At 37.8% G+C, this 13,294-nt stretch overlaps 1 protein-coding gene across 2 annotated transcripts in view; it reads left to right on the top strand.

Annotated features, from left to right (window-relative positions):
- The window catches only part of dx (deltex), a 319,771-nt gene that overhangs the window by 273,023 nt on the left and 33,454 nt on the right, over window positions 1–13,294 (top strand). For both annotated transcript variants that reach the window (XM_067108869.1, XM_067108870.1), the window contains exon 13: window positions 4,957–5,185. In XM_067108869.1, the coding sequence (XP_066964970.1) occupies window positions 4,957–5,185 (229 nt within the window). The remainder of the gene's footprint in view (window positions 1–4,956; window positions 5,186–13,294) is intronic.

Below are 13,294 nucleotides of genomic sequence, written 5' to 3'. Positions count from 1 at the left end.
CATAAATCACGATAACTGCCAAAATTTCAACCTTCGGTCAACTTTAACTCGACCGAAATGGTTGAAAAACGCAATTGTAAGCTAAAACTCTTACATTCTAGTAATATTCAATCATTTACCTTCATTTTGCAATAAATTGGAAGTCTCTAGCACAATATTTCGATTTATGGTGAATTTTTGAAAAAAACATTTTCCTGATGTCTGCGCGGTAACTTGGCCGAACATCTCAGAAATTCTTTTGTCACGTTGTCGTAATGTTTGCACCGTTTTATATTAGTCGTTACATAAAGTTTTGTATATGATATTGTGTGCAATTTCATGTACAATACAACAGAAAATAACTCATGGTTGTAGCTTTTATCAGTTTTGAAATATTTTCATATAAATCACGATAAATAGAAAAAATTCTACTTTCGGTCAACTTTAACTCGACCGAAATGTTCGAAAACTGCAATTGTAAGCTAAAACACTTACAGTCTAGTAATATTCAATCAATTAGCTTCATTTTTCAACAAACGGGAAGTCTCTAGCACAATATTTCGATTTATGGTGAATTTTAAAAAAAACATTTTTCTAAGTCCGCGCGTTACGAATTCATTCATCATTTTGTGATAATATTTTCTGTGTTGCTTTGATCGTTTTACAATTTGTTATATACCAAAATCATTGCAATTTAGTGTACAATACAAAAAAAAACCCGTTAGCTTTAACCGTTTTGCTCACAGCGCGATTTGTATAAAATTATATATGAAAAATTTTTTTTGCGCTGTCATATATTTTAATATTTATATATGATAATGATATTTTTTTCATTTCTGATGGTTGCATACTAAACTTCAGGCAATGGCAAAAAAAGGAGCCAAAAATGAACTCTTAATCTTAAAAACTAAGCATGCTGTGATTTAAAAAAAAAAAAACTTTTTTTCCGCTTCGGCGCTAACTCCCGAACGCTGTCGGCATACGGGAGACATTTTTGTAAATAGAGGCTCGGCGTTTAAGGGTTAATAGGTGGAGCATCGCATAAAATTCAACCATGGCTATGCTGAGGTTTTTCTCATAGGGGTCCCAAATTGCTGGGTAGCCATGTCCAGTGGGAGCTTTTTCCTCCTAAGGGAGGAAAAATGTTGCTCATTCCTTTATAGCACTATCAGATACTGGGATGGTGTAGACAAATGGCTTTATTTTTTGCCATAAACTCCCATTTCCCAGTCATCACAAAATTCTGAAATTCTGTCATCACATGATTGATTGTTTCAGAAGTGAAGAGACATTGAGCTGGTGCCTCCCAGAGAAGTTATTGGTAGTGTAAAATTGTTGATGCACTGTAGTTTCCTGTACAGTGGAGAAAGGTTGCTTATATGGCTTTCATTAATATGGTTACTTCTATTTGACTTTCATTGCTATATTTTTAGACAGGATAACAATCTCCTTCAACAGTTTCTGAATTCTTATTGAAGGAGGAACTGAGTGCCATTCAGTATTGGGAAAGGCTGCTCTGTCCCAAAATTCTATATGCTCAACCTCAGTCAGTTTTCCTTTCATTAATGAGGTATTTTCCATCTGGTGAAAGAATGCACATTGTGTCGTCTCACCAAAGGTTTTCATCATCATTCTCAGGGGCAGATATTGGTGCCTATACAACATTCTGATTTGAGGTTTTACTGTCTGACCAGGTCTTTTTATTGTTAGCAGTTGGAGCTCTGGGAGTGAGTAGGCTGTATCCTATTATCCATTCTGATTTCAACAGAGATCTAGACAACTGATTCTCTCTCTCTCTCTCTCTCTCTCTCTCTCTCTCTCTCTCTCTCTCTCTCTCTCTCTCTCTCTCTCTCTCTCTCTCTCTCTCTCTCTCATGTGCAGAAAATAAATAAATAATTTAATTAAAGAGTAAAAATCCAAGACTAAACAAAACAAATACAGGGTGTTTCGAAATTAGAGCCCCCCCCTACAGCATAAACTAAAATTGATATGGACAAAAACAAAGGTAATTCAGAACAGGTGTTTATTTAGGTTTCTCTCTGAGTATTTAAAATTTTGCGTGGCCTCCATCTGCCTGTACCGCAGCCTGCATTCTTGAGCGGTATGATTTCAGCAAATTGCAAAAAAGCTGAGACTCAAACTCCATTTCCCTGAGCACTTCGGTCACCTCTCTTCGCAGGTCGTCGAGGCTTGGTATACCATCATAGTTCACTGTGCTTGCTTCAACACGATCCTTTAAGATACTACCAGTGTTTTCACACACATTAAGGTCAGGGAGCTACCTGGAAATTCACTTGACGAGAAGAAATCGATACCACTGTTTCGAAGCAGCTCCTGTGTCTGAAGAGCCTTGAAACATGGTGCCTTATCATGCAAAAATGTGACTTCTTCAACAGATAACACACTCTCAGGATCTTTGTGGAAAGGAAATACTCCACCAGTAAGCACAGTTTCTCTGAAGTATCTGCCATTCCATGACTATCCTTTTTCTTTGATGATCCACATTAATCATTTGGCTGTGAAACAGAGAAAAATTCCCAAACATTCAGGAAATTTCACAACTTGGCGATACCGCACATCATCACTGATATCATCCAACTTTGCAGCCCAAAAGATGTCATTTTTATGGTTTGGCTTCCTGACTGTGTAAATGAAGAATTCATCTGATGCGGCAACATGGAGAAAGTCAGCTTCATCCCAATCTTTAAGAAATGAACCACAAAACCATGCGCTGTCTTCTCTCTGTTGCTGAGTGATGTTGGGCTAGCTGATAACATGAAATGGCTTGATACCAGATTTTTTCAACTCACGATATACAGCACTATAACTTCTCTTCTTTCCCCTTTTTGATTCTAGTTCAAGCGCCAATGTACGTAAAGACTTTCTTGGTCTACCCACTGCCTCAGCTATGATGTCTTTTGACTCCTGAGAAAGGACTTAAGGCCTTCCAAGATTCTCACTCTTTTCTCGATGACAGTCATGTGGATTTTTGTTCCAGTTTCTTTTAACAAAGGATTCATCTCTTTTAATGTATTTAGCTATCCAGGAAACGTGAAATGAAGGATGTGCCAGCATCCCTGGCCTCTCTTAAGATTATAGCCGGGATTCAGTCAATCCATCTGATTTTCTCCGAGCTGTTAGCCATGGCTGTATCTAACTCTGTCAATCGGTCTGAAAATACAAGAAATGTAAAATGAAAAATAGCTTAATAGAAACTTAAAATAATGTGCTTGGAGATAGGCTATAGCAGAAAACTTTATAACTTTCCATTTGTTCTGTGGAGGGGGCGCCCTCTAATTTCGAAACACCCGGTATGTTATATGTATAAAAAATATCTCTCTCTCTCTCTCTCTCTCTCTCTCTCTCTCTCTCTCTCTCTCTCTCTCTCTCTCTCTCTCTCTCTCTCTCTCTCAGAAAAAAGATAAATGAACTAAGTATAGAATAATAATCTAAAACTATACAGAACAAATAAACATGTTACACATGTATAAAAAATATCAAGAACAGTTGCCAAAAATGATCCTAATCTTGTCTGCTGGTTTGTGCAATCTTTTTTTTTTCATACGTCATCAGAATGTGAAGGACTTAAATTTGGATATCAATATCATTCTTTGTTAAGTGAAAGGGTTCATTTCATCTGTGGCTGTTGGAAACCATTTTCTGTAACAGGAAATTGGCTTTATTTGAGTCTTGTTGAGAAAATCTCTGCAGTTTTATTCTGGTTTTTGTAACCATATAGTGAAAAGTTTCCTTCAAGAAGACTGCATAAAAGAAATCAAACATTGACTACATTTTCATTCTGTAGAAAATGCGACAAAATTATCACCTATGAAAGTCTCAAGGCACCGATTTTGACCATCTGAATCATAAATGTTGATCCACTTATAAATTTTATCTCATTTTTTGACCTTGCTCACACCACTGCTTGTGCTTGGCAACTCTTCCTCTTCCACCATTTCTTCTGATTCAAGATCATCTTTGATAGAACCTGAAGTTATAAAATCACCTAAGACAGGGTTGTTTGTAACTTTATCATAAGCATCACCATATTCACTAATGTCTCTAGAACTACATGATAATTTAGGTCCACTGATATCATTGTCATATCCAAATAAAAGTGTCTGTGCTTCATCATTGAGAAAGAGTTCCTTCCTACGTGGCATTTGAGGCTTACTGAAGGTCTGTACCTCTTCCAGAAGGTATCCTTTAAGTTGAAAATCAAGTGTTCCCCTTTGTCACTAGAACATTGACAAACTTCTTACAGTGATCTTGGAAAAGTAATACATATCTGTTACGAGTTGCCTAAGTAGAACCAAAAGAATTGTGACGGGGGCGTGGGGGGAGTCTCATGTCATCCATGAGACACTTTTTATACATGAGGGGTGAGTTCCATGCATTGAAATGGTGTTCATTCAGCAGTGCAAATGAAGGCATTAATGGCTGCCCTGGCTTTTAAGTATTACCTCTATTTGTTTTTAGTCAACATAGAATATAGTAACAGTGTAAAAGTAAAATATCATTACGAGGCTGTCTTTATCATAACAAACTTTTGGATCAGACCTATGAGAGTTATGGTTTTTTTTTTACTCCAGGTGTTGGTAAATTTACCAGGCAATAGTAACTGAATCGTATTAGTAGATCAGTGGTATTGCTTGCCAAAAAATTAGGCTATTGATATAAATCTGATTGCTTTCCCCTTTTATACTTAATCTCTACTTCATGCCAAAATTCAGTACCTATGGGTTCTTGAAGTTCCATTTCTTTACAGTACTTGGGGTTTGTCAGTACTGTAATGCATTTGGAGTGGTAATTTCTCTGCATATTTAGAAAAGTTTAAGTAGAAATAAGAGAGGCTCAGATGTAATAGTTCAATTTTTTGCATGTATTGTCTCTGAATTGCTTTTGTATTTCGTCATTTTTTGCATCTGATAATTGCTAATTTTATGGCATAAGATAATGACTTCTGTCTCATTACAGGGTTTCATGGTAATGGTGTTGTCAGCTTGAGCCTTTGTAATCATATGTTCCATGCAGCTTGTATTAGGAGTATGATAAAAACTACTCCACAGTTCCTAGAGTGCCCTAATTGCAAAACAATTCATGGAGAGAAACGAGGCACGCAACCTGATGGTAAAATGAAGATTACCATCTTACCACAGCCTCTTCCTGGTTATAGAGGTGTTGGTACTATACAGATAACATATTGGTAAGCAAATATTCTAGTGTTTGTACAGTGCTCAGACTTTGAATTTTAAAGATGTCCTTTACTGAAACAGTGCCTTGTAAACTAGTCATTAGTTTAAGAACTAAACCTTGAATCTTAAATGGTAAGTATTGTAATTGAAGGGGTTCACCATGACAATGTAATATATTGGCGAAGATATAATTTAATTTTGTTTCATAAAAAAAAATAATTTAAGGTGAGACCTGTGAGAGTTAAGAAATTTAAATCATTGGTCTGGTTAAACCATCCTTTGTATGTTTCCAAACTAATGATTGACAGTTTCACAATAATTTTCATCAACAGCCTAAGTTCTGTATGGTGTCGATGTAGGATTTTAAATTATTTATGCCATTGCTTCTGCCACAAATTCTGAATTGGATTTGAAATAGAAGAAAAGAAATTATGATAGGGAACAACAAATTGTTGTAGAATTAGATTTGTTGCTGCTTGTTTAACTGGCTAATGTGCCTTTTTATTTCCATGGGCAGGAACCCAACAAAATGAAAGTGTTGCCTTAGCACTGCTACAGAAATAAACACTGGTATTTCCAGTACTGCTGAATGATCAGTAATGAAAATTTCAATGGACTGCAAAACTCTACTAAGATCATAAAAAATTGTGAAATGAGAACTTGGTATTGTTACAATATATTCTAATGTCATTAAAATATCATTTAACTCAGTTCTGAAGGCTCCTCTATTACTAAAATTATTATTAAAAATTCCACATCCAATGCCAGAACTGGACTTGGGACCATTTGTAAAAAAAAATCAGGTTTTAACATAAAAAAAAACTTATTTTTGGTAACTGCTGCACTTTCTCAAAGGAGTTACTCTTGTGGTCCCACAAAGGCTCTATAAGACTGACTAATATCAGTAGATTTCTCATGGCTTGGGTAGGCCAGAAGGTACAATGAAGAAGTGTAACTGGAGACTCAAGATAGGAAGGCACTTTATCCTGTCTTACAATGACTGCCCTGAAGAGTATGATTCACCCATCTTTTGCAGGTGGGGCAACAGTGGCAAAGGTTGGTCAGGCTCCGCTATAAGTAGCAAGGCCTGTGAAAGAATACATCCATCAAAGATTCCCGTGCCTTTTTGTCAGGTAAAGCATGTGGGTTTGAGGACTAATAGTGGCTGTCAAAATGAGGTTTTTCCTGTGGCAAAACATGTTTTGATAATGTAGCTGCTGCTTGTCCTCAAAGGAGCATATAAAAAAAATTGACTGCTATTGAAATGGCTTAGCTCCTGAAAAAATCTTAACCAACCAGATGAAAAGCAGTCCATATTAAAGTCACTAGAGGGATCACCTTTCCTCTTTTATTGAGGGTTCCTATGAAGGAGTACCAATGAATAAGGAGGGGTGAAGAACTTGTGTGTGTGTGTGTGTGTTAACTATGACAATTTGGTGACTTTACTAACCATGTTGGATGGGATGGAGGATAACGTTTCTGCCCCAGTAATATCTTAGAAGTGCCACAGCACCAGGGAGCCATTTGCATTCAACCATGAGGCCTGAGGGGCTGGGACTTACCATACTACTTACTTACATAGTGCAGTCAAACTTTTTCAGTCTTATGGCAGCAATGTCTGCATGAGCATAGTCCTTTCAAAAAACAGGACAGATTTGCTTGGTCTCCATATATGTGCGAAATTTGCAGTGTGCTCTTGGCAGCAAGTTTTAAGGATGAGACAGCTCGTTTCAGGCTGTCACGATTGGTCCTAGGGTTCAGCAAGGGAGAGGAAGGGGGAGATTATATCTTTGTGGCATAACTCCAGCAGCATATATTTGGGCCAAAACCCAATAACATCAGTCCCCAATACCTCCCAGGTAAACCCTGCGGATAAAATGGAGGAAGTTCCTCTTGGAGGTGATTATCATTTAGATGAAGTTGATATTGCTACCGAAATGACCTTGCTGAACCCAGAAGGATCAGGGACACTACCTTCAGCTTACCGGGGGAGAAACTTTCCAGAAGGAATTCAATCCCCCATGCAACTTTCAGAAGCTGATCAGGATCCTTCCCCCAGAAGGGATACAAGGATTCAATTAACCCCAAGTGAAATGACTACGTTTTCAGAAGGGTATAGTAACTCACTCAGGACCTCTGCCCCTTGGGCAACGGGCAGTCACAGTTCAGCTGTGGATGTTCAGTCAGATTATGCAAGCTCCCCCAAAAAGGATACACCGTTTGCAGCATTTGATCAGTTCCGTAAGGAAATTATGAGTAATATCAAAGATGCCCTTGCCACAGCACAGTAGTATATAATGGACATTTTGCATGATTCTGAACAGGAAATTAAAGAAATAAAGTCAGTGATGTACGCTCCAAAGTGTAAAAGTACTACTGCATCCTGCAATCGAAAAGGGAGAGTGGAAACAAACTCTGACCAAACAAGACCCAGGGTCAGAACACAACAGGGGCTCCAACACTCTCCCCTGATGATGATACTTATAATCCTTGGCGAGACGCTTCAATGTGTATTTTCTCTCCTGATGGTAAGTATCTGATTAACGAGAGAAAAACCATAATTGAAGTTGTACATGTGGAGTTTAGAGACAGGGCAGCATCCCCTAATACAGAATGGTGCCTGATTCCACCTTTGCCAGACATGGAGAAGCCTCAAAAGGAAAGAGGGCACCCTTTACCAGATCAACGGTAGGTGGATCTGTACTCCCATCATGAATAAAACTCAACTAGCTCACCAAGTACCTCCAGCCATCTGTCCCTTCACCTTTAAAATAATTAACCATGTGAAGACAAACTTCCAGAATTATGTAGTAACTAGAAAACGGGAGCCAATGGCAGAACTAAAACCATTTGTCAGTCCTCCCAGTGTTGAAAAATTCCACCAAGGAGTGGGCAACACTTCAACTCCCTTTTAAACGGAAAAAGCTCCCCTTGGATGGTGCTACTCTACAATTTGGGACTCCTATGAGAAGAATCTCGGATGAGACAGCTTCATCAGAATTCTGTGCTAGGACTCTTCTCCTTAGTATCTTGACCTCTTCCACCTTGCTAGAAGCTGCCACCAAAAGGTTTCCAGAGGACTCCAGGACACTTTTTGCTGCTGTGGCTAAAAGTCTTACGAGAACCCTATGGGAAGCACTCTATGACTTTTTAGACTGGCGCTTAAAAGTCACTTCGTAATGTAACTGCCTTATTACGGTCTAATCCCTTCTGTAGGGACCTGTTGGAGGATTCTGTGGTAACACAAGTCAATGAGCAGGCACGACAACAAAATTGTACAGTGTACGCTCTTCTGGGAAAAGGAGAAATTAGGAAAGAAAAAACCAGAAATTTCCCTTCACCCAACTCAAAAAAGGCTCGCTTTGATAAAAAATCATATAAGCCTGCAATCACTTCTAAATCTTTTCCTCATAAACAGGTAGGTAGCCAGAAAGGACAACCCCTTCAAAAGGACAGCAACAGCCACATCAGCAAGGACATCCTTTTCATAAGGTCCAAAACCATCTTACAAAGGAAAAGGAAAAGCAACGCTTGGAATGCCCATCAAAGGAAAAGGTAGAGGAAGAGTGGGATATCAGTAGGAATTGTTTGGTCGGGGGTCGACTCCAAAGACACCACAAGGAATGGAAGTCTTCTCCTTGGGGACACAGCATTGTTCTCAACGGACTGGGGTGGAAATGGTCCCATCCCACCCTCCCCCGCCTTTAAAGGGGTTCTTTCAGGCATCAAACCCCTTTCTAGAAGATTATTTCCAGAAGGCCCTATTAAAAGGTGCCATAGAGAAACATGCATATATCCGCCACCAGGTACGTCTCTTTAGTGTTCCCAAAAAGGATTCCTCCGAAAAAAGAGTGATCCTTGACCTATCAACATTGAACAAGTACATTCTTTGCCAAAGGTTTCGTATGACTACCGTTGCCCAAGTACGTTCAGTCATTCCAAAAAGGAGTTGGACAGTTTCTATAGATCTGAAAGATGCATACTGGCACATCCCTATTGCCGCTCCCTTTCGCCCCTTCCTAGGGTTCCGGATAGGGAAAGAGACTTACAGGTTCAAAGTCATGCCTTTTGGACTAAACATTGCCCCAAGAATTTTTACAAAACTAGCAACGGTAGTCGTCCAGGAACTCAGGAAAGAAGGAATACAACTAATAGCTTACCTAGACGACTGGTTAATTTGGGGGGCCACAAGAAAAGAATGCTTGAAAAACTTATGAGCAGTGATCAACAGACTCCAGTCAAAAGGTTTTATAATAAATTGGGAAAAATCCCACCTCACACCCAGCAGACATTTTCAGTGGTTGGGACTGTGTTGGGATACTCCTCAGGGCCTGTTGTCTCTCTCCATCAAAACTCAGAACAGAATAAGGAAAGACCTCAAAAGGTTCCTAGACCAGCCCAGAGTTTCCAGACGGCAATTAGAATGCATGATGGGTCTACTGCAGTTTGCATCAGTAATAGACCCAATACTCAGATTGCAATTGAAAAATGTTAACAAATTTTGGCTGTCGCACGCAAGACAAAAGCTGAGAGACAGATCTTACCAAAAGAATCAAAAAGTCGGGGAGATACTTCAGTCTTGGACCCAGAAAGAATCTCTGGTGAAACAGGTCACCCTGACTCCTCCATCTGTGAGAGTGACAATACACACAGATCCCTCTTGACAGATTAGAGAGGACATTGGGAGGATCCCTCTTGACAGATTAGGGAGGACATTGGGAGGATCATGAGGTGGCAAGGGGTTGGTCAGCTACTATGAGGAAGTGTCATATCAATTTCCTGGAACAGATGGCTGTCTTTTTGTCACTCAAAAAACTCAAACCTCCAGAAGAGACACACATTCTGTTGGTTTAGACAACACGACTGCAGTGTCCTGCATCAAGAGATCGGGATCACGTTCACCTCCTCTCAACATGGTAATGCTAGCCATCCTTCGGATGGCACAAGTAAAGAAGTGGCAACTGTCTGCAATTCACCTCACAGGGTCTCTCAACGTAATAGCAGACTCTATCAGGGGAAACGACAGCCATAACAGAGTGGATGTTGGACAACCACTCTTTTCAAACAATAGCCAACATGCTTCCACAACCAGAAGTGGACCTGGTTGCCACATGCGAGAACCACAAACTTCCAGTATATTTATCTCCGAACTTGGGCAATCAAGCAATAGCAAGAGATGCCCTCCTACAAGACTGGAACAAGTGGAGGACGATATATCTTTTTCCTCCATTGTCCCAGATTTCGAAGGTTTTGAGCAAACTCCTAAAATTCAAAGGAACAGCTTACTTGAGCAGACTCCTAAAATTCAAAGGAACAGCTTACTTAACCCTCTAACGCCGGGCCTCTACAGGTAGTCGTCGACTTACGACAGCATTAGGTTCTGACAGAGCGGTCGGAAGTCTATCTCGTCGTAAGTCGACCAACCACATATGTACATGTATTCTGTACCTATCGTATATTATCCATCATATATCCTAAGTATGACTAGCCTACATATACATTTCATATTATCCAAAAATGTGCATGTATAGTACCTATTTTTAATTTAGCATATGAAATCTTATCATGCTTGAACTCCTTGATTAATACTTACTTTTATTACTGTATTTAACATTTTTATTGTAGGCATTCAAACCATCTGTCTGGTCTGTTTACATTTTCTTATCCGCCATTTGCATTGCCAATCGCTACACGTATGACGTATTATTTACTTTTGTTTATTTATAGGTTTGAATTAAATACACACCGTATTTGACGGGTATATAAGACGCACTTTCTTAACAAAAAAATGGCCTAAAAAATCCCCTCGTCCTATGTACACAATGTAGGCTCAAAATTTAAGAATTTTGGCCGAAATTATACATGAAACGTCACGTAGATGATGTAGCCTAGTGTAAAATTCGGTGTTATCCTAATAACCTATTAAAAAACAACGTTTATTATAATTATTTATCATTATCACACCATCACCGCAATTACTACTGCTAGTATTATAATCAATATCTACGTTGTTATTATCGATATTTTCATTAAAATGTTAATATCATTATCGCCGCGTCTACAGCGGATCGCGCATTCCACATTTATAGATATAAACAGTACGTGTGCTGCCACCTATTGGTGATTATCTCGAGAGCTTTACGGATAACAAGGCTTCGTTCAGTTGCTAGTTGGCAATTCCTGCTAACAATCTCTTTATGCATAACAACATGGCTTCAATCAATTGGTGGTTGACAATTCCTGCTACCATTCTCTTTAGGCATAATAACAAGGCTTCGTTGAGTTGATACTTCAGAACTCGTGCTAGCATTCTCTTTTAAGAATAATAACATGGCTTTGTTCAGTTGCTCACGAGACTCGAGCTGTTACATAGGAAACATTTTTATTTATTGAATTTTACCCCTTGATTGCATACTTTTATAATATATAATGGATATATATAACATATTACCATAGGTAACATCTTTATTAATGTTTTTGTTGATTCTGGCGGTAAGAAACAATGTTTACAAATGAATGTGTTGGATCTATTGGATCGTAGTAAATGGCTGATTGTATAATACATATTTTGATAAATATAAATATGGTAAATAACTTCTTTATTAATGTTTTTGTTGATTCTGTTGGTAAGAAACAATATGCATATGATAACCTAATACTACAGTTTTTACTTACCAAATTCATATGAGCATAGGCTAGAAACCTTATTTATTTCCCCTCAGTGTCCTGCTGAAATTAAAAGGTGCGTCCTATGCAGACATGCGTATTATAAGCCATCAAATACGGTAATTTTTATTACATTTGATTTATTTGCAAAAAATAGAAATACAAAATACATTACAAAAATATGAATCTTTTACCATTTTCGAACGACACAAACACACAATGCTACCAAAGCTGAGCATCTCTCGATATGAGCGCTGCGCTGGTAGCGGAAAAAAGTATCGTAAATCTTGCGCTCAACATATTTTAGCAAAATATAAAATTAAATATTATTATATATTATTATATTATCGTAGCCGTCATAAAGTCGGTCAGTCGTAAGTCGCATAGCTCGTAAGTCGACAACTACCTGTATTTACAAAAAGTCTCCCGTATGCCGCGCGTTGGGAGTTAGCGCCAAGCGAAAAAAAGTTTTTTTTTTTTTTTTTTTTTTTCAAAAATCACAGCACGCTTAGTTTTTAAGATTAAGAGTTCATTTTTGGCTCCTTTTTTTGTCATTGCCTAAAGTTTAGTATGCAACCATCAGAAATGAAAAAAATATCTATTATATATAAATATTGAAATATATAACTGCAAAAAAAATTTTCATATATAATTTTATACAAATCGCGCTGTGAGCAAAATGGTTAAAGCTAACGCATTATTTTCTTTTTCTTTGTATTGCACACTAAATTGCGATGATTTTGGTATATAAAAAATTGTAAAACGATCAAAGCAACACAGAGAAAATATTATCACAAAATGATGCATGAATTCGTAACATGCGGACGTAGAAAAATGTTTTTTTTTTAAATTCACCATAAATCGAAATATTGTGCTAGAGACTTCCTGTTTGTTGAAAAATGAAGGTAATTGATTGAATATTACTAGACTGTAAGGGTTTAGCTTACAATTGCAGTTTTCGACCATTTCGGTCGAGTTAAAGTTGACCGAAGGTCGAATTTTTTCTATTTATCATGATTTATATGAAAATATTTCAAAACTGATAAAAGCTACAACCATGAGTTATTTTCTGTTGTATTGTACATGAAATTGCGCACATTTTCATATATAAAAGTTTATGTAACGACTAATGTAAAACGGTGCAAACATTACGACAACGTTACGAAAGAATTTCTGAGATGTTCAGTCGAGTTACCGCGCGGACGTAAGGAAAGTGGTGGTTTTTTTTTTTTTTTTTTTTTTTTTCAAAAATTCACCATAAATCGAAATATTGTGCTAGAGACTTCCAATTTATTGCAAAATGAAGGTAAATGATTGAATATTACTAGAATGTAAGAGTTTTAGTTTACAATTGCGTTTTACGACCATTTTGGTCGAGTTAAAGTTGACCGAAGGTTGAAATTTTGGCAGTTATCGTGATTTATGTGAAAATATTTCAAAACTGACAAAAGCTA

This window comes from Macrobrachium rosenbergii, chromosome 9 (assembly GCF_040412425.1).
Source record: "Macrobrachium rosenbergii isolate ZJJX-2024 chromosome 9, ASM4041242v1, whole genome shotgun sequence".
In the NCBI taxonomy this organism is placed as follows: Eukaryota; Metazoa; Arthropoda; class Malacostraca; order Decapoda; family Palaemonidae; genus Macrobrachium; species Macrobrachium rosenbergii.
This window is presented reverse-complemented; position numbering and strand designations above follow the sequence as displayed.